At 49.3% G+C, this 20000-nt stretch overlaps 2 protein-coding genes across 2 annotated transcripts in view; both read left to right on the forward strand.

Annotated features, from left to right (window-relative positions):
• The window catches only part of ANOS1 (anosmin 1), a gene marked incomplete at its 5' end in the record, with an annotated part of 26525 nt that extends 25507 nt beyond the window's left edge, over window positions 1-1018 (forward strand). The window contains one exon of the mRNA XM_045583585.1: window positions 653-1018. Coding sequence (XP_045439541.1) covers window positions 653-664 — 12 coding nt within the window. The remainder of the gene's footprint in view (window positions 1-652) is intronic.
• An 8354-nt stretch (window positions 1019-9372) lies between these two features.
• On the forward strand, window positions 9373-19606 carry PNPLA4 (patatin like phospholipase domain containing 4). Its single transcript, XM_045583586.1, has 7 exons — window positions 9373-9523; window positions 11222-11417; window positions 12838-12932; window positions 14879-15014; window positions 16390-16455; window positions 18153-18305; window positions 19310-19606. Exons 2-7 carry the CDS (start codon window positions 11235-11237, stop codon window positions 19439-19441), a joined length of 765 nt encoding a protein of 254 aa, XP_045439542.1. The 5' UTR covers window positions 9373-9523; window positions 11222-11234; the 3' UTR covers window positions 19442-19606.
• Window positions 19607-20000: the final 394 nt, after the last annotated feature.

Below are 20000 nucleotides of genomic sequence, written 5' to 3' on the forward strand. Positions count from 1 at the left end.
GGTCCCCCTGCTGTCCGGTCCATTTGCATATTAGCCTTTTATTCTATACGATATTTAAAAAGGCGAGAGATTTATGTGGTCTGAAGAGAAGCCAGAGCATTATTCTTTGTGATATTTAGAAGTGTGTGTGTGTGTGTACAGCCGAAACCGGTGTGGCTCAGTGGGTAGAGCGTCAGCCTGCCGACTGAAAGGTCCCGGGTTCGATTCTGGTCAAGGGCGTGGACCTTGGTTGCGGGCACATCCCCAGTGGGGGCCTTGCAGGAGGCAGCTGGTCAGTGATTCTCTCTCATCATCGATGTTTCTAGCTCTTTCTCCCTCTCCCTTCCTCTCTGTAAAAAAAATCAACAAGATATATTTTAAAAAATTACATTAAAAATATAAATAAGTCTGTATTTGTTTTTGTTTTTTTTGCAAACTGGTTCAGTTTTAAACGTCGGAGCCGGACGGGGGGTTTGGGGGGCCCTGATGGCAGTGTCAGGTCCCCGGAAGGAGCTGGCCTCCCTTTTCCTGTGGCTCCTGCTTGAACAAAGGAGGGGCGCGGGGAGACCCCGGCAGGGGGAGAGGCGACGAGGGGGCCTGCGAGCTTTCGGAGTCGGACGGGGGCTGAGTGAGGGCGATGCAGACACTGACAGGTGTTCCCGTCTCTCCCCAGGGCCCCCCCTGAAGTACCGCCGCCCCCAGCACCGCGGCTCGGCTCCCCGGAGGCCCTGAGCCGCGCTGGGCCTGCGGGCAGGAACCCTCTCCACACGCCTCCTCCGTCCGGACTGTCCCCCTCGGGCGTCTGCCGCGGCCCAGCCCACACCACTGCCCCGTCCAGGCCCGGCCGGCCGGCCGACGAGGGAGGCGCCGTCGGCACAGATCCGCAGCCGAGCCTTCGGACGAGACCTCGCGGCCAGCACCCAGCCCACCCTCACTCCGGGCAGCGTTTCAATTGGCCTCTGACACAGGCCTTCACTTCAGAGAGGAAGGGAGGGAGGCAGGGAGGGAGGGACGCCCACGAGGAGAGAGGATCCTGGACCGGCTGCCTCCTGCATGCCCCCCGCTGGGGACGGAGCCCGCCACCCGGGCCTGTGCCCTGGACCGGGAATCGAACCCGGGACCTCCTGGTTCCTAGGCCGACACTCAACCACTGAGCCACACTGTCTGTGCTAAATCTTCCAAAATTTCATTTATTTATTTAGTGCAACATACATTTGTATGGATTTCAGAGAGAGGAAGGGAAAGGGGGGGGGGGAGAGAGAGAGAGAGGAGAGAGAGAGAAACATCCACGACGAGAGAGAATCAGAGACCGGCTGCCTCCTGCGCCAGGAGGTGAGGGTTCGATTCCCGGTCAGGGCACAGGCCCGGGGGGCGGGCTCCAACCCCAGGAGGGGGCGTGCAGGAGGCAGCCGGTCCGTGATTCCCTCCATCACTGATGTTTCTCTCTTCCTTTCCGAGGTCAATGAAAAATACACGGGGCGGCCGGAGGAGGAGGGCGATCAATGAACGCAGAACCGTCCGGCCGCCCCGGGTCTGTCCTGGAGGATAAAAGGCGAACGACAGGCACAGGGTCCCCCCGACCGGGAGTCCGACCGGCAGGCAGGCCGGCCGACCGCCCACGTCCCCGCCCCCTGGCCAGGCCGGCCAGACCCCACCCATGCACGCATTCATGCACCGGGCCTCTCATATATTCAACAACAGCAAAAATAGCCAAAGCCGGTGTGGCTCAGTGGGTAGAGCGTCGGCCTGCGGACCGAAGGGTCCCGGGTTCGATTCCCGGTCAAGGGCATGGACCTCGGTGGCTAAGGGCACATCCCCAGTGGGGGGCGTGCAGGAGGCAGCTGGTCGATGTTTCTCTCTCATCGACGTTTCTAGCTCTCTGTCCCTCTCCCTTCCTCTCTGTAAAACATCAATAAAATATATTAAAAACAGAAATAAAACCACCAAACTCAGAGACAGCGAGTCTGTCCTCTGAGCTCCTGTGTGGCCACACGGCCAGCTCCCCCGCTAACGGATTTTATGGCAGATCCCCCGCGGACAGAGCGGCCAGCCGAGCCTCCAACGCCGTCACTTCCTTTTTATTTTACTTAATCGTAGCGCGAAGGTCACTGCCTGCCCCCGGCCAAACCCAGAGGGTCCAGGGGACTCTGGTCCCTGCCCCCGGCCACGTCCAGGCCATAACTTATTTATGTCTGTGATTAGAACGTTTCGTGTGTGTGTGCGTGTGTGTGCATGTGTGCGCGCGCGCGCGTGTGTGTGTGTGATGTTATCTAGACATGTACTCTTGTAAAAAAAAATTGTAAAAAACAAAACAAGACAAACACAGCCCCACACGTCATTGTAAATACCCCCCTGTGCTCTGAGGCGCTGTTTCCACGTCGGAGACTTTGTACGTACGGACACCGCAATAAAGTTTTCTGCAGCTGCAACGGTGAGCTGGACCCTTTTATTGGCTAAAAAAAACCAAAAAAACAAAAAAACCCTCCAAAAAAATCCTCCAAAAAATGGCCCTGGCCGGTGTGGCTCAGTGGATAGAGCGTCGGCCTGCGGATGGAGGGGGTCCCGGGTTCGATTCCCGGTCAAGGGCATGGACCTGGGTGGCGGGCACATCCCCAGTGGTGGGCGTGCAGGAGGCAGCTGGTCGATGTTTCTCTCTTGTCGACATTTCTAGCTCTCTAGCTCTCTCCCTTCCTCTCTGTAAAAAAATCAATAAAATATATTTAAAAGAAATTTAAAAAAAATATAGTTAAAAAATAATAATAATAAAAAGAAAGAAAAAAGGAATAAAATAAAATTTCCCAGCCACACGGAGGGAGAAGAGGAAGGCATTCCGCCAGCCCCGCATTTTCTGAATTTTTTTAAGGTCAGACTCGCTTCTCAGTGCCGCTTGCAAGAACCCTCAGCGTGCGAAGGAGGACTTTGCAAATACTTGAGATAAGATCACCACGTTGAATGTCAGAGGGTTTTCCCCAGCCAAGAGCCAGCCTGTGCGTGAGAGGTAACGCACACCCTGTAAAACGGTCCCCTTCAAATGTTCTAACAGCCACGGCCCTCGTGAAAAAATTCCAACTTTCCCCAAGGCCCACGGCACCTGGCGGGAAGGCCCCAAGTCCAACAGAGTCTGATGTTTACTTTCTTGTAATCCCGAAGCAGACAGAGCTGGCCATGACGGCTGAGAGCATTCCAGAGTTACTTCACCCCCAAACCATGTCAGTAAACCTGGAGCCAGGCCGACAGATGTTCGTGTTTTATTCCTTCAAGCATCACTTAACAAAACCTTTTTTAAAAAATACGTTTTTATTGATTTCTTTACAGAGAGGAAGGGAGAGGGAGAAAGAGTTAGAAACAGCAATGAGAGAGAGAAATATCCACCAGCCGCCTCCTGCACGCCCCCCACTGGGGATGTGCCCGCCACCAAGGTCCATGCCCCTTGACCGGGAATCGAACCCGGGACCCTTCGGTCTGCAGGCCGATGCTCTATCCACTGAGCCACACTGGTCTGGGCTGACCACCTTCTTGAAATACATTTCCCAAACCCTTCTCTCTTTTCATCCTCCGCCTCAAATTAGGCAAATCATCGAATAATAATAATAATTAATAATAATAATAATAATAAAAACCTAGCCGAAACCGGTTTGGCTCAATGGATAGAGCGTCGGCCTGCGGACTGAAAGGTCCCGGGTTCGATTCTGGTCAGGGGCATGGACCTGGGTTGCGGGCACATCCCCGGTAGGGGGTGTGCAAGAGGCGGCTGGTCGATGATTCTCTCTCATCGACGTTTCTAGCGCTCTCTCCCTCTCTCTTCCTCTCTGTAAAAAATCAATAAAATATATTAAAAAAAAAAAAAAAGAAAGAAAAAACCGAAAAGCCACATGGGAATTTCCAGCAGACAGGCCTTGCCCGCGGGGCCACAAGGTATGTGTCCAGGAATGTCGAGAGGCTCAGCAAAAGCAAACACTCTCAGGATTGGGCCGACACCCCCTCGGAAGCACCCCGAATTCTGCTCGAGAGTGTGTCTGGCCCAGCTCAGCCAGGCCTGCCCGACCGGCCACCTCCTGGGGAATTTCCTTTCAGCGTACATGGATCCAGGCACCAAGCCTCTTAGTTACAACAACAACAACAACAACAACAGTACCGTGTTTCCCCGAAAATGAGACATCCTCCGAAAATAAGACCTACGACCAGGTTTCCTTCTGAGTGACATAGAAGGCACCCCCCCCCCTGAAAATAAGGCCCCCCCCAGGCTAACCATGAGAGATCTGGCCCACGGATTCTGAGAGAAACGAGGTCACAAGAAATCCACCGGGAAATCCAGGAATGGGATGGTGGGGATGATGTTCCAGAAGACGATGATGACACGATGGTCATGGAATCAATGACTAAATTCTTTTAAAAAATTTAAAAAATATATATTTTATTGATTTTTTTTTTTTTTTTTACGGAGAGGAAAGGAGAGAGACAGAGTTAGAAACATGGATGAGAGAGAATCATGAATCAGCTGCCTCCGCACACACCCGCACATGGGGATGTGCCCGCAGCCAAGGTCCATGTCCTTGACCGGAATCGAACCCGGGACCCCTCAGTCTGCAGGCCGAGGCTCTATCCATTGAGTCACACTGGCCAGGCTTCTTCAGATTTGCTTTTAAGAAAATATGAGCCCTGACCGGTGTGGCTCAGTGGGTAGAGCGTCGGCCCGCGGACGGAAGGGTCTCGGGTTCGATTCCCAGGTCAAGGGCAAGGACCTTGGTGGCTGAGGGCACATCCCCAGGTGGGGGGCGTGCAGGAGGCGGCTGATGGATGATTCTCTCTCATCGATGTTTCTAACTCTCTATCCCTCTCTCGTCCTCTCTGTGAAAAATCAATAAAATATATTTTTTAAAAAATCAATTTGTCACTTTATGTAGGAAAAAAGTTTTTTTTTCCTGAAGGTCCCTTCTTCCGGCACCAGGGGGCGCTGTTATCCAGCAAAATTCATGCTTCTGTGTATCCCAGCACCAGGGGGCGCCATTACCCAAGGTTCCCGGGAACAGCTGGTGTATTTTCTTAGGACACAGCACAGTGCCATTTCTTCCGAATAAAAACAACATGCTAAGCCCATAATAGCAGCTCAGAGATGCCTTTTCTTTTTCTTTCTTTAATTTATATATATATATATATATATATATATATATATATATATATATATATATATATTTAAATTTCGTTATTAAATTATTATCTCTGTACATGAGAGGCCGTTTGCAGAGAGAAAGAAATGATTATCATTCGGTGATTTAAAAAAATTTTTTTTTAAATCCGGACACACTGTCATTCAACCTTTGGCCACTGGAGACGTTGAGGGATTTATCCGTCTTTTGTATCTAACTGAAGGAACACTATGACCTTCAGTTACCAGACTCTCCATGGTTATTTCAAAAATCAACATGTCACTTCACGTGGGGAGAAAAGATATATATATATATATATATATATATATATATATATATATATATATATAATTGATTTTTATTACAGAGAGGAAGAGAGAGGGATAGAGAGTTAGAAACATCCATGAGAGGGAATCATCGATCAGCTGCCTCTTGCACATCTGCCTATGCGGATGTGCCCGCCACCAAGATCCATGCCCTTGACCGGGAATCGAACCCGGGACCCTTCAGTCCGCAGGCTGACGCTCTATCCACTGAGCCACACCGGTTTCCGCTGGGATTGGTTTCAGAGAGGGAGGGAGAGGGAGAGAGAATCATGGATCGGCTGCCTCTTGCACACCCCTTACTGGGTATGGAGCCCACAACCCAGGCCTGTGCCCTTGCCCAGGAATCGAAACAATGACCTCCTGGTTCATACATCGATGTTCAACCCCACACAGTTGAAACCACCCTGACCAGGGCCCTGGGGTTGTCCCTTTTTCCGTTGAGAAACAACGGAAAATAAATATCCTGAACGAATGTTCTGTTTCTGGATTTTTAAATTTTTATTTATTTATTTATTTATTTTGCTTTCTGCCTTTCCCTAAGTGTGTATTTATTGGCCAATTTCACAGCGTTATACGGCCGACCAGTCCATCTTTACGGAGTGCCTACCACAGGAGGCTCCAGGAAAAATAAAATAAAATAGTGATTATAAATCATGTTCTATTCGTGTCATCCTTGTGTTTTTTTTTTTTAATATATTTTATTGATTTTACACAGAGAGGAATTGAGAGGGACAGAGAGTTAGAAACATCGATGAGAGAGAGTCATCGATCAGCTGCCTCCTGCACGCCTCCCACCGGGAATGTGCCCCCCACCAAAGTCCGTGCCCTTGACTGGGAATCGAACCCGGGACCCTTCAGTCTGCAGGCCGACGCTCTATCCACTGAGCCACACCGGTCCCGGCCGTGTCATCCTTGTCTGAAGGTTACATTTGTTATGGCACGTTAGCTCGGGGACGTGAGTATTTTAATGATGCCGGCTCCATCCATTGCATTAGAATTTGCAGAAAACGAATGAGGATGCTAAAACGTACTCAGTTCCAAGAAGCTGAGTCTCGTAAGGATAGAGTTTTCATTTGGAGATACAAGATGTGTTCTCAATGACTGCGTTTCCTTCTTCTCCACGTCATTGCACCGTCCTCTTAACAATTCATGTTTTTTCAACCCGATTTAAAGCACTGGAAAAGAACCCGAAACTCCATGCCAATGCTGAGCGATTTGCACATAATAGTGTGAGCTAATAATCGACAGGTTTTTGCTATCCATGTTATTGCGGTTAAGAATAATAACAATTATTCGAAACCGGTGTGGCACAGTGGATAGAGCGTCGGCTTGGGGACTGAAGGGTCCCGGGTTCGATTCCAGTCAAGGGCATGGACGTCAGTTGCAGGCATATCCCCAGTAGGGGGTGTGCAAGAGGCAGCTGGTTGATGTTTCTCTCTCATCGATGTTTCTAACTATCTCTCTCCCTTGCTCTCTGTACAAAATCAATAAAAAAATATATATTAAAAAAAAAAAAGAAACATCGATGAGAGAGAAACATCAGTCTGCTGCCTCCTACACACTCCCCGGGGATGTGCCCGCAACCAAGGTACATGCATGCCCTTTACCGGGATCGAACCCGGGACCTTTCAGTCCACAGGCTGGCGCTCCATCCACTGAGCCAAACCGGTCAGGTCACTGTCCTCTTAACAATTCCTGTTTTTTCCAACCTATTGAAATCACTGGGAAAATAATCCAAAGCTCCATGCCAATGCTACACGATTTGAAAAATATTCATTTGAGCTAATAATCGACAGGTTTTTGGTATCAAAGTTATTGCGGTTAAGAATAATAACAATTAATTGAAACCGGTGTGGGTCAGTGGGTAGAGCATCAGCCTGCGGACTGAAGGGTCCCAGGTTCGATTCCCGGTCAAGGGCATGGACCTTGGTGGCGGACACATCCCCAGTGGGGGGCGTGCAGGAGGCAGCTGATCGATGTTTCTCTCTCATCGACGTTTCTAGCTCTCTATCCCTCTCCCTTTCTCTCTGTAAAAAATCAATAAAATATGTTATTTATTTTAAAAAACCGAGGCTTATCAATAAATGCTACATTTTCAAACTGCTTTTCTGTAATGCAAATAGCTTGATATTTAGTGCCGATGCCAGGTGAGGAATATCTATAGATTAGTTCAGAATCTCAGAGATAAATCTGATCATAAATGACACTTCTGGAGAATCTCTACTTTGTGTGCAAAGTGTCCAAAGTTCTTATGCACGTGTACGTACACATACACATGATCCTATATCATAAAAGACCAATATGCTAAGAGTCCAACCGTTCATTGGTTGACCGTTTGACCAGTCGCTATGATGTGCACCAACCACCAGGGGGCAGACATTCCAACCTGCAGGTTTGTTTGCTGCTGGGCAGTCCAGCCAATGGAGACCGGAACCCTCCCCTGCTGGCCAACCTCCTGCGTCCCCGACCCCGACCGCACCCCGCTGGTGCCCCTCGGCCTGGCCTGCGCCCTCTCTCAATCCGGGACCCCTCGGGGGATGTCGGAGAGCTGGTTTCGGCCCGATCCCCCCAGGCAGGCCGAGGGACCCCACTGGTGCATGAATCTGTGCACTGGGCCTCTAGTATAATATACACGGAGCGGCCAGATGATGATGATTTCTGAACGCATAATCATCTGGCCACTCAGAGTTTGTGTGTGTGTGTGTGTGTGTGTGTGTGTGTATTAGAGGCCCAGTGCATAAAAGTGTGCATGGGTGGGGGCCGGCCATCCTGGCCAGGGGGAAGGGATGTGGGTGGTCGGCCGGCCTGCCTGCTGGTCGAATTCCCGGTCGAGAGGACCATTTGCATATTAGCCTTTTATTTTATAGGACAGACAGGAAGCAGCAAGATGATGATGATGCGTCCAGAGATCATAATAATCTGGCCACTCAAAGTATATAGATATAGATATAGATATAGATATAGATATAGATATAGATATGACATAGATATAGATATAGATATAGCTGATAGATATAGAGACAGATATAGATGACATAGATATATAAATATATAGCTTAGAGGCCCGGTGCATAAATGTGTGCATGGGTGGGGTCTGGCCAGCCTGGCCAGGGGGAGGGCACGTGGACAGTTGGCCGCCCTGCCTGCTGGTCGGACTCCCGGTCAAACTCCAGGTGGAGGGGGCCATTTGCATATGAGCCTTTTATTACATAGAATACCTACGTGTGGTAGGAGGGGCATGAGATTTTTTTGGGGGGATGATCAGTTTTATACTGTCTAACCCCAGGGGTGCAGATCTGAAACTTATGCATGTCAGCTCATTGAAAAATAATTTAAATAATGATTAAAAAAAAAAAAAAAGGGAGTGCAGGAGGGACTGGAGAACCGTCCACATGGAAGCTGGAGGGCGATTCCTGCAGGGTCGTTTTTTTTGGGTGAAGCAGAGAGGCGTTGTTTATGGGAGAAAGGATGGGTCAGGTCCTAAATTTAACCACGCAAAGCTGCTTCCAAAGTCTGTCCACCCCCTGGCTGTCCGACTCCGCTCCCACCTCCCGCTTTGCAGAGCTCAGAGAGGTTGTGCAACCTGCCCGAGGTCACACAGCAAGCGGCTGACCCAGGAAGTGGCCGCTCCCCGAAGCCGCAGCCCGGCCTTCCCGATACAATCCCATAAAAATCATCCATGGGCGCCCAGAAACCCCACAAGGCGTGCCCAATCCGGGACACAACCTCGTCCTGCCCTGGGGCCCGCCCACAGGGGCAGCTGGACGGCACTGAGGCTGGGGGAAAGGGGGAAGAATTACTTCCGCCCCAAGGGTGGTGGTGGTGGGGGGAAGCGGGGAAGAACTACTTCCGCCCCGAGGCTGGGGATGGCGGGGGAAGAATAACCACTTCCGGGGCGCAGACGCAGAGAGGGCCAAGCACTTCCGGGGCCCCGCACGTGAGGGTCGTTCAGGGTCGGCGGACTCGGAAGGGAGGGCCTGCTCGCCGGTGGCGGCAAACGGCTCGCAGCGACTGAAACGCACCCCAAGGTGTCGGCTCGGCAGGATTCAGGGCTCCGGACCAGACTGCCGGGTCCGTTGTCCGTATTCGGGGGCGGGCCCTTGGGTCTAGCGGCCCACTGCGCGCCGCCATGATGAGTGCGGCCGTTTAAATAGAGGAGGCGGGGCCCAGCGGACCCTCGCGTCCGCGCGGTGACGTTACGGACCCGAGCGGATAGGCGGGTCTTCCTGGAAGGGCTTACGTGGTAGGCGGAGCCGTATTGAGTGACGGCCCGGCCCTTCTTTTCGGTTAAGGCGGGGAGGTGGGGCGTTTAATACGGAAGTGCCGCAGGCCTCCTTGGATAGGCGGAGCCACATTGAGTGACGGCCTGGCCCCTCCTTCCGGTCGGGGCGGGGAGGTGGGGCGTTCAACACGGAAGTGCAGCTTGCCTGCATGGGTAGGCGGGGCGGGGTGAGGGCGAAGCCGGGTGGGGGCGGTCTTCGGTCGCCCAGACCTTGCTTGGGGGCCCCTCGCGGGCTGTTATTGTCTCCCGGGGCCTGGCATGGCGTCCTGCGGGGTCCTGTCTCCTCCAGGCCGCGGGTGCACACTGGGCATGGGCAGTCCGGCCGCCTGGCCACTGAGCCACCCCGTCCCTCACCCCCCTCCATCTGACCCCACTTGAGGCTCAGCTGCAAAGGCCTAGCTGCGTCCCCCACGAGACCCAGCCTGATGGCCCTGGAATTGGGGTCCCTGAGCCCCAAGTGGGGTCCTAGCAGAACAGCAAGGTGGGGCGGGGGGCAGGATTTCAGCTCAGAGTTAGGTGCCTTCCAGGCATCACGTGGTGCGGGTGCCATTGCTGACCTCAGTCCTGACCTCAGATCGTCCTCAGAAAGAACCTGGTGTGTGTGTGTGTGTGTGTTAACCGTCTCACCGCGGGATTGCATAATTGGGGAGCATCTGTTTTGTTTTGTTTGCTCCGAAGACAACGTGGGTGCCCCAAACGCAGAGGAGAGGGCAGGGAGCAGGGCTCTGTCTTTGCAATGGACCGTTGCATTTGCAATGGATCAATGCATTTGCAATGGACAGATGCATTTGCAATGGATCAATGCCTTGGCAATGGATCAATGCCTTGGTAATGGATCAATACATTTACAGTGGACAGATGCATTTGCAATGGATCAATGTATTTGCAATAGACAGATGCTTTTGCAATGGATCAATGCCTTTTGCAATGGACAGATGCATTTGCAGTGGTTCAATGGACCGGTGCACTTGCAATTTCCCAATGCATTTGCAACTGACTATTCGCAATTGATCAATGCATTTGCAATGGATGCATGCCTGGTCCCCATGATTGGAGGTCCCTGCAGTACAGCAACCCCCCACAAACTCCCACCCCGCACCCCCAAGTGACACAAAAAGGTCAAGAAATAAAGACCAGCCGAGACGGGTTTAGCTCAGTGGATATTTATTTATTAAAAAAATAAATAAATAAAAATAAGTAAATAAAAGCTCATCCAGGTGGATTGGCTCAGTGGATAGAGCGTCGGCCTGCGGACTGGAAGGTCCCGGGTTCGATTCCGGTCAAGGGCATGTACCCTGGTGGTGGGCACATCCCCAGGTGGGGGGTGTGCAAGAGGCAGCTGGTTGATATTTCTCTCTCATCGACGTTTCTAGCTCTCTATCCCTCTCTCTTCCTCTCTGTAAAAAATCAATTAAAAAAAAATATATATCTAAATTCTTTACAGGTTTCCATGGTTTTTTTCGTTAACAGTGTTTTTTTCTGGCCAGTTTCTCAGGTGCCATGAAGCAGATCCTCAACCTGTCCTTTGCAGCCTGCGGCTTCCTGGGCACCTACCACCTGGGGGCAGCGTCGGCCTTCCACCGGCACGGCCAGCTGCTACTGCAGGCCGTCCAGGCCTTTGCTGGGGCCTCGGGCGGGTCCCTGGTGGCTTCTGTCCTGCTCACAGCGCCCGAGAAAATAGAGGTAACGTGGCCCCTTGGCAACAAATCTACCCTGTTTCCCCAAAAATCAGACATCCTCTGAAAATAAGACCTATGTACAGGTTTCCTTCTGAGGGACATAGAAGGCATCCCCCCTGAAAATAAGCCCCCCCACCCCTCCCAGGCTAACCATGAGAGATTTGGTCCACGGATTCTGAGAGAAACGGAGTCACAAGACATTCACCAGGAAATCCAGGAATGGGATGGTGAGGATGATGTTCCAGAAGAGGATGACACGATTGTCATTGAATAAATGAGTACATTCTCGATCCTGTAGGATTTACAGTGTGTTCGTCCTGCCGTACCGTCTACAGGGAATCAATTTCCTTTATGTTCATTGAACCATACGTGTGTACTGTATTCTTCTTCATGGAAAAATGAGACATCCCCTGAACATAAGACCTAGCGCATCTTTGGGAGCAAACATTAATAGAATACACTGTCTTATTTTCGGGGAAACAGGGTCTATGCAGCCATCTTGCCAGAGGCTCAGGCTCAGCTGGCTGCCTGCTTGGCTTGAGGGACAGAAAAGGGTTTAACATTTAAAAATATATATATATTTTATTGATTTTTTTTTACAGAGAGGAAGGGAGAGGGAGAGAGAGCTACTAACATCGATGATGAGAGAGAAACATCCATCAGCTGCCTCCTGCACGCCTCCCACTGGGGATGTGCCCGCCACCAAGGTCCATGCCCTTGACCAGAATCGAACCCGGGACCTTTCAGTCCGCATACTGACTCTCTATCCGCTGAGCCACACCGGTTTCGACTTGGCTGTATCTATCTTTTGGTTCATCAGTTTATAACGTTCTTTATCATCCACAAATGAGTGAGATCCTGTGGTGCTTCCCTTTCATTGACTGGCTATTTCACTCAGCATGATGCTCTCCTCTTCCATGCAGGCGGCTGCCAATGCTAAGAATGCCTCCTTTTGCCGAAACAGGTGTGGCTCAGTGGATAGAGCATCGGCCTCGGACTGAAAGGTCCCGGGTTCAAGGGCTTGGACCTTGGTGGCGGGCACATCCCCAGAGGGGGGCGTGCAGGAGGCAGCGGATGGATGATTCTCTCTCATCGATGTTTCTAGCTCTCTATCCCTCTCCCTTCCTCTCTGTGAAACATCAATGAAATATATATATATTTTAAAAGAATTCCTTTTTCCTGGCAGCGTAGTATTCCATGGTGCAGCCGGACCGCAGTTTTGTGATCCAATCCTCTGCCGACGGGCACCTACCTGGGCTGTTTCCCAATCCCAGCGGTGGTGGTGGTGCTGCTGTGGACGTGGGGTGCCTGTGTCCTGTCCGATGGTGTCTCCGGTCTCTGGGGACATAAGCCCAGGAGAAGGGTGACTGTCTGGAAGCGGACGGGCCTCTGGACAGAAATGCCGTCTGTTCCGTCCCCTGCAGGACTGCAGCCGGTTCGCGTACCAGTTCGCCGAGGAGACGAGGCGCCACACGCTCGGGGCCCTGACCCCGGGATTCGATTTCATGGCCAGACTGAGGTACGGGCGGGCGTGCGCGACCATAGACTGTCACTTTATAACGTTATAGCAAATTACATTGTATTGCAACGTATTAGTCTATAATACAAACGTCATGGTAATAAATCGTAATGTAATGCACTATAAAGAAATTACAATGTAATACAATTTTATATTATAATAAATTGTATTATATTATAATAGGTTGTTAATATATAATAATATAGCCGAAACCGGTTTGGCTCAGTGGTAGAGCATCGGTCTGCGGACTGAAAGGTCCCGGGTTCGATTCCTGTCAAGGGCATGTACCTTGGTTGTGGGCACATCCCCGGTAGGGGGTGTGCAAGAGGCAGCTGTTCGATGTTTCTCTCTCACTGACGTTTCTCTATACCTCTTTCCTCCTCGCTGTAAAAAAATCAATAAAATATATTAAAATATATATATAATATAATTATATATTATAATATAATATAATTTAATGATATTATATTGTATTTATATTACATTATATTTAACTATATATAATATAATATATAATTTAATTTATTATAATATAATTATATAACAATTATGTTATAATTAAATTATATAATTTATTATATTATAATCATTATATTATATTTTAATTTATTATAGTATAATAAACTATTATAATAATTTATTATTGTAACAAAAAAGTAGTATAGTTTTCATAATAATAAAATATTTATTTTTAATATATTTTTAGTTGATTGTCAGAGAGGAAGGGAGAGGGAGCTAGAGAGAGAAACATACACGAGGAGAGAGAATCATGGACCGGCTGCCTCCTGCACGCCCCCCACTGGGGATGTAACCTGCAACCCGGGCCTGTGCCCTGACCGGGAATCGAACCCGGGACCCTTCATTCCGCAGGCTGATGTCCTGTCCACTGAGCCAAACCAGTTAAGGTTAAATATATTTTATTGATTTCAGAGAGGAAGGGAGAGGGAGAGAGAGAGAAACATCCATGAGGAGAGATGTTGGGAATCGAACCCGGGACCCTTCCGTCCGCAGGCCGATGTCCTGTCCACTGACCCACACCAGTCAGGGCCCAGGGATCCCATTTAAAATAAACAAAAAGGCCCTGGCCGGTGTGGCTCAGTGGATAGTGCGTCAGCCTGGGGACTGGAGGGTCCCGGGTTCGATTCCCGGTCAAGGGCACAGGCCCGGGTTGTGGGCTCCATCCCCAGTGGGGGGCGTGCAGGAGGCGGCCAATCCATGATTCTCTCTCCTCATGGATGTTTCTCTCTCCTCCCTTCCTCTCTGAAATCTGTAAAAATATAGTTAAAATCACAAAAGCTGTATTAAATATACTTTTGTGACATTATACTATGTTAGTACAGTTTTGGTAATATATTTAAAATCTATTTGTGAGAAATATTAATGTTTATTGCATGTAAGATTATTGTATTTAAAATAGTTTTTCTTTAAATATTAGTGATTATTGCATGTAACATTATTATATTATGCTTAAAATCGTTATTCTTGAAATATTAGTGATTATTGCATGTAACATTATTATACTTAAAATCCTTTTTCTTAAAAAATATCAGTGATTATTGCATTTAACATAAATAATAAAATAAATTTAATAATATGTACATTTAAAAAATAAGTAATAGTCGAAACCAGTGTGGCTCAGTGGATAGATCATCGGCCTGTGGACACAAGGGTCCTGGGTTCGATTCCCGGTCAAGCGCACTTACCTTGTAACATTATTCTACTTAGTTGTTTTTCTTAAAACATTATATTTTAATATTACGAATATTTAAATTTATATATTTAATATGATACACAGAACATTTAATATTATATTTAAAAATCCTCAAAATATCAATGATCATTGCACGTAACAGTATAAAAAATGAAATAAATTAAAAAATGTGTATTTAAAAAAAAAATAATGGTAATGAATAATAATAACTGGGTGTGCCACGTCTCCCCTGCAGAGGCGGCCTGGAGTCCATCCTGCCGCCCGACGCCCACACCCAGGCCCACGGCCGCCTGCACGTCTCCCTCACCAGCGCCCGCACCGGGCGCAACGCCCTGGTCTGCAGCTTCGCCTCCCGCGAGGACCTCATCCAGGTAACACGCTTCCCTGGAGGCGTCGGCTGGCCGGCCCCTCGCCCCCGTGCCTCCCAGTCCCCTGTGGGCCTGGCCACGCGCTCATTCCCGCGGCCGCTCTCCTGGGCCCTGGAGTAGCCATAACACAAATAACACCTGAAACCGGTGTGGCTGAAGCTTGGCAGGTTGGCTAAGACGCCGTACCTGTATTACCCCGTGTCCCCGAAAATAAGACAGAGTCTTCTAATCATGTTTGCTCCCAAAGAGGCGCTAGGTCTTATGTTCAGGGGATGTGTCTTATTTTTCCATGAAGAAGAATACAGCACACACGTATGGTTCAATGAAAATAGATGGCCGAAACCGGTTTGGCCCAGTGGATAGAGCGTTGGTTTGGGGACTGAAGGGTCCCGGGTTCGATTCCGGTCAAGGGCATGGACCTTGGTTGCGGGCACATCCCCGGTAGGGGGCGTGCAGGAGGCAGCTGGTCAATGTTTCTCTCTCATCCACATTTCTAGCTCTCTATGTCTCTCCCTTCCTCTCTGTACAAAATCAATAAAATATATTAAAAAAAGAAAATAAAATAAAATAAAGGAAATGGATTCCCTGTAGATGGTCATTGTCAGCACAAACCAGACACACGGTGAATCCTACAGGATCGAGAATGGACTCACTGATTCCATGACCATCGTGAATCTCCTGTGACTCCATTTCCTTCCAGAATCCGTGGACCAAATCTCTCATGGTTAGCCTAGGGGAAGTGGGGGCCTTATTTTCGGGGGGATGCCTTCTATGTCACTCAGAAGGAAACCTGGACGTAGGTCTTATTTTCGGAGGATGTCTTATTTTCGGGGAAACACGGTACTTTTTTTGTGTGTTTCTTAAATTTTTTAACTAGAGGCCCGGTGCACAACGATTCATGCCAGAATGGGCCATCATCCCCCTCGCTGCCGGCAGCACCGCCCCACCCCCAGCCGCTCGGCAGCGCCTGTCTATGCAAATGAGCCCGCCATCTTTGCTGGGTTCTTTTGCATACCCACTCCCGATTGGCCAGTTGCTCTTTTTGTTTCTTAATATATTTTTATTGAATTTTTACAGAGAGGAAGGGAGAGGGATAGAGAGCTAGAAACAACCATAAGAGAGAAACATCGATCAGCTGCCTCCTGCATGCCTCCCACTGGGGATGTGCCCGCCACCAAGGTCCATGACCTCAACCGGAATCGAACCCGGGACCCCTCAGTTAGCAGGTCGACACTCTAACCACTGAGCTACACCGGTTTCGACTCTCGGAACCATTGAAGACGTTTTTTCTCAACGACGACATGGGATGCTGTAGGAAACTGCCACACGCCCATCCTCGTGTCCGAGCCTAAGTTGTGTCCCTCGCTCCCTCCCGCAGGTCCTGCTGGCCAGCAGTTTCGTGCCCCTCTATGCCGGCCTGCGGCCCGTGGAATACCAGGGACAGGTACGTTCCGACCCCCGACCGGGGCCCCCACCCCCTCGGTGACATACACAGGGAGAACCCAGGGCCGTAATTTCACTTCCTGGTGCTATGCAAATGAGCCCGCCATCTTTGCTGGGTCCATTTGCATACTCGCTCCTGATTGGCTGGTGGGCGTCACGGAGGTACGGTCAGTTGGCACGTTACTCTCCTTTTGTTTCTTAATACATTGTATTGATTTTTGGGGGGTTGAGGTCCTACTGATTTTCCAGACAGAAAATTCTGGCCTCCAGCCCGGCCCCCGTGGATCGGTGGCTGAGCATCGGCCTAGGAACCAGGAGGTCACGATTCGATCGGCCCCAGATTGAGGGTTGGTCCCCCAGTAGGGGGCGTGCAGCAGGCACCTGGTTTTCCCCTGGGCCCCGGGACCCCGGCCTCTTCAGCCTTCAGTCCCTTTTGATCCATGCAGATGTATGCAAATGAGCCCACCATCTTTGTTGGGTCGATTTGCATACCCGCTCCCGATTGGCTGGTGGGTGTCGCGGAGGTACGGCCAATTTGCATGGGTCTCTTTTGTTCATGTCGATGACCCTGTGAGGTTACTGTCTATAGAGTCTTTTTTTTTTTTTCCAGCAACAATTCTCCTCTTATTACTTTTAACAAATAACAACCAATAATAATAAAGATAAATAACATTAAAAAAATTAAAGCCAATATGTAGATACCCATACAAACACTACATATGACAAAGCTTATACAGCGATGTTAATATCAGAAAATGTAGATTTCAAATGAAAAGTGCTACCTAAACGGTGGAGTCAGACAACCACACATGTCATTCGTCCACAAAGTCTAGAAACCTTACATGTTTTTAAAACTTGGCCTCCAAATACTTGCCATTGATAAGGACAAATGTTTTAAAACTGTAACAACTTAGAAGACTTAACAATCTAAGGCCCTTGGACTCATTCAAACTCCAGGAACATTTCACACAACAACATAAGTTACAGATATTTTTTTTTCCACTTGCCTACATCTTAATCTCGGTCTTGAAACGATTCCCCCCAAAATTTCAAAGAACTGGAAATCATAGCAACTATATTCCACAATACCTCAAAACAAAAAGCAGTCAGAGAGTTAGAAAAATCCAAATATTTGGATATTAGCAAACTGTTCAAAATAAACCATTGGGCGTGGCTGAGTGGTGGAGCTTGGACCTAGGAACCAGGAGGTTACGGTTTGAATCTCGGTCAGGGCACACGCCCAGCTTGCAGGCTGAATTGCTAGTGTTAGGGCATGCAGAAGTATAGAATGTCTTTTGAAAAAATATATATTTGCCGAAACCAGTTTGGCTCAGTGGATAGAGCGTCGGTCTGCGGACTGAGGGGTCCCGGGTTCGATTCCAGTCAGGGGCGTGTGCCTTGGTTGCGGGCACATCCCCGGTGGGGGGCGTGCAGGAGGCAGCTGGTCGGTGTTTCTCTCTCAACGATGTTTCTAGCTCTCTATCCTTCTCCTTTCCTCTCTGTGAAAAATCAATAAAATATATATTAAAAAAAAAATAAAAAAAAAATAAAAATATATATTTTCGGGGAAACACGGTAGGAACCAGGGGGCCGGGGGGCACAGATGTTTGTTCTTGTCCCGACGAGAAGGCCCTTGGGGACGCGCCCGCTCGGTGGGGACTGAGTGGCCGGCCGGGCTGACCGGGGTCCTCCCCGCAGACCTGGGTGGACGGCGGACTCAGCAACAGCCTCCCGGTGCTGCCCGCCGGCCGCACCGTCACCATCTCGCCCTTCTGCGGCCGCCCCGACGTGTGCCCTCGGGACGGGGGGCCGCAGGGCATCCACCTGGCCGTGGCCAACCAGCACGTCCAGGTGAGTGAGGGCGGGCACTGAGCCCTGCTGACCTCCCCAGGGCCCTGGGCCTGAGAGCGAGCTCCCGCGGCACCCATCCTCTGTCAGGCGGCCTGTGCTCCGCCGCAGCTTCTCGTTCTGTTCTGTTCTTTCTTCTCTTCTCTGTTCTGTTCTGTTCTCGTCTGTTCTGTTCTATTCTGTTCTGTTTTGTTCTGTTTTGTTCTGTTCTGTTCTGTTCTGTTCTGTTCTCGTCTGTTCTGTTCTGTTCTCGTCTGTTCTGTTCTGTTCTCTTCTCTGTTCTGTTCTCGTCTGTTCTGTTCTGTTCTCTTCTATTCTTTTCTGTTCTGTTCTATTCTGTTCTGTTCTCTTCTTTTCTGTTCTGTTCTGTTCTATTCTGTTCTGTTCTGTTCTGTTCTCTTCTATTCTTTTCTGTTCTGTTCTCTTCTATTCTTTTCTGTTCTATTCTATTCTATTCTGTTTTGTTTTGTTCTGTTCTGTTCTGTTCTCTTCTGTTCTGTTCTGTTCTATTCTTTTCTGTTCTATTCTATTCTGTTTTGTTTTGTTCTGTTCTGTTCTGTTCTGTTCTGTTCTCTTCTTTTCTGTTCTGTTCTATTCTTTTCTGTTCTGTTCTATTCTGTTCTGTTCTGTTCTATTCTATTCATTTTATTTTATTTTATTTACTTTATTTTGTTTTATTTATTTTATTTTATTTATTTATTGTGTTTCATTTTATTTATTTTATCTTATTTATTTTATTTTATCTTATTTATCTTATTTTACTTATTTTATTTATTTTACTTATTTTTTAAATTGATTTTATTGGCTGTGGGCTCTGCCATCTTTGCGATGGTGTGACAGTCAATCAGCATACTCCCTCCTTGTTGACTGTGGATGCTGCCATCTTTGCGATGGCGCGACGGTCAATTAGCACACCCCCTCCTTACTAGACAGAATTGCTGGCCATCAGCTTACAGACACAGCACAGCACGGCCCTCCCTCAGCCCCACCCCCCGTCTCCCTCCCAGTTGTCTGCCGCCAACCTGGTGCGGCTCAGCCAGGCTCTGTTCCCGCCCGCCCGGCCGGACATGGAGGCCCTCCACCAGCGCGGGTTCGAGGACGCCGTGGGCTTCCTGCGCCAGGAGGGCTGGTTCCAGTAGAGACTTCCGGGCGCACCCCCCCCACGGAGCTCATTGCCGGCCCGGTCGACGGGGGATCCGTGATGAAATATCGCCGAAACCGGTGTGGCTCAGTGGGTAGAGCGTCCCAGTCAAGGGCATGGACCTTGGTTGCAGGCACATCCCCAGTGCGGGGCTGCTGATGGGTGTTTCTCATCCTCAATGTTTCTAACTCTCTATCCCTCTCCCTTCCTCTCTGTAAAAAAAAATCAATAAAATATATATTTTCAAACAAAGAAAGAAGCATTCGTTTTTGTTAAAATGTCCTATCATTTTATGTGAACGATGACGGCTGTATTTCAGACCTAAGTTGGGTGGGGTCCAGCCGGCCTGGCCAGGGGGCGGGGACATGGGCGGCCGACCGGCCTGCCTGCTGGTCGAACTCCCGGTCGAGGGGACCATGTGCCTGTGAGCCTTTTATCCTACAGGACGGACATGGGGCGGCTGGTCGATTCTGCGTTCAGAGATCACCCTCTGGCCGCTGGGTGTGTATAGATAGATATGGATATAGATATGGATATGGATATAGATATAGATATAG

This window comes from Pipistrellus kuhlii, unplaced genomic scaffold (assembly GCF_014108245.1).
Source record: "Pipistrellus kuhlii isolate mPipKuh1 unplaced genomic scaffold, mPipKuh1.p scaffold_m20_p_193, whole genome shotgun sequence".
NCBI lineage: Eukaryota > Metazoa > Chordata > Mammalia > Chiroptera > Vespertilionidae > Pipistrellus > Pipistrellus kuhlii.

What these genes read in the sequence shown, in the direction of transcription:
- PNPLA4 (XM_045583586.1), top strand. Translation starts at nt 11,235, where the DNA reads ATGAAGCAGATCCTCAACCTGTCCTTTGCAGCCTGCGGCTTCCTGGGC. An exon ending in GATTTCATGGCCAGACTGAG is followed by an intron (nt 12,933 to 14,878) that starts GTACGGGCGGGC and finishes TCTCCCCTGCAG; the next exon opens with AGGCGGCCTGGAGTCCATCC. An exon ending in CCGTGGAATACCAGGGACAG is followed by an intron (nt 16,456 to 18,152) that starts GTACGTTCCGAC and finishes TCCTCCCCGCAG; the next exon opens with ACCTGGGTGGACGGCGGACT.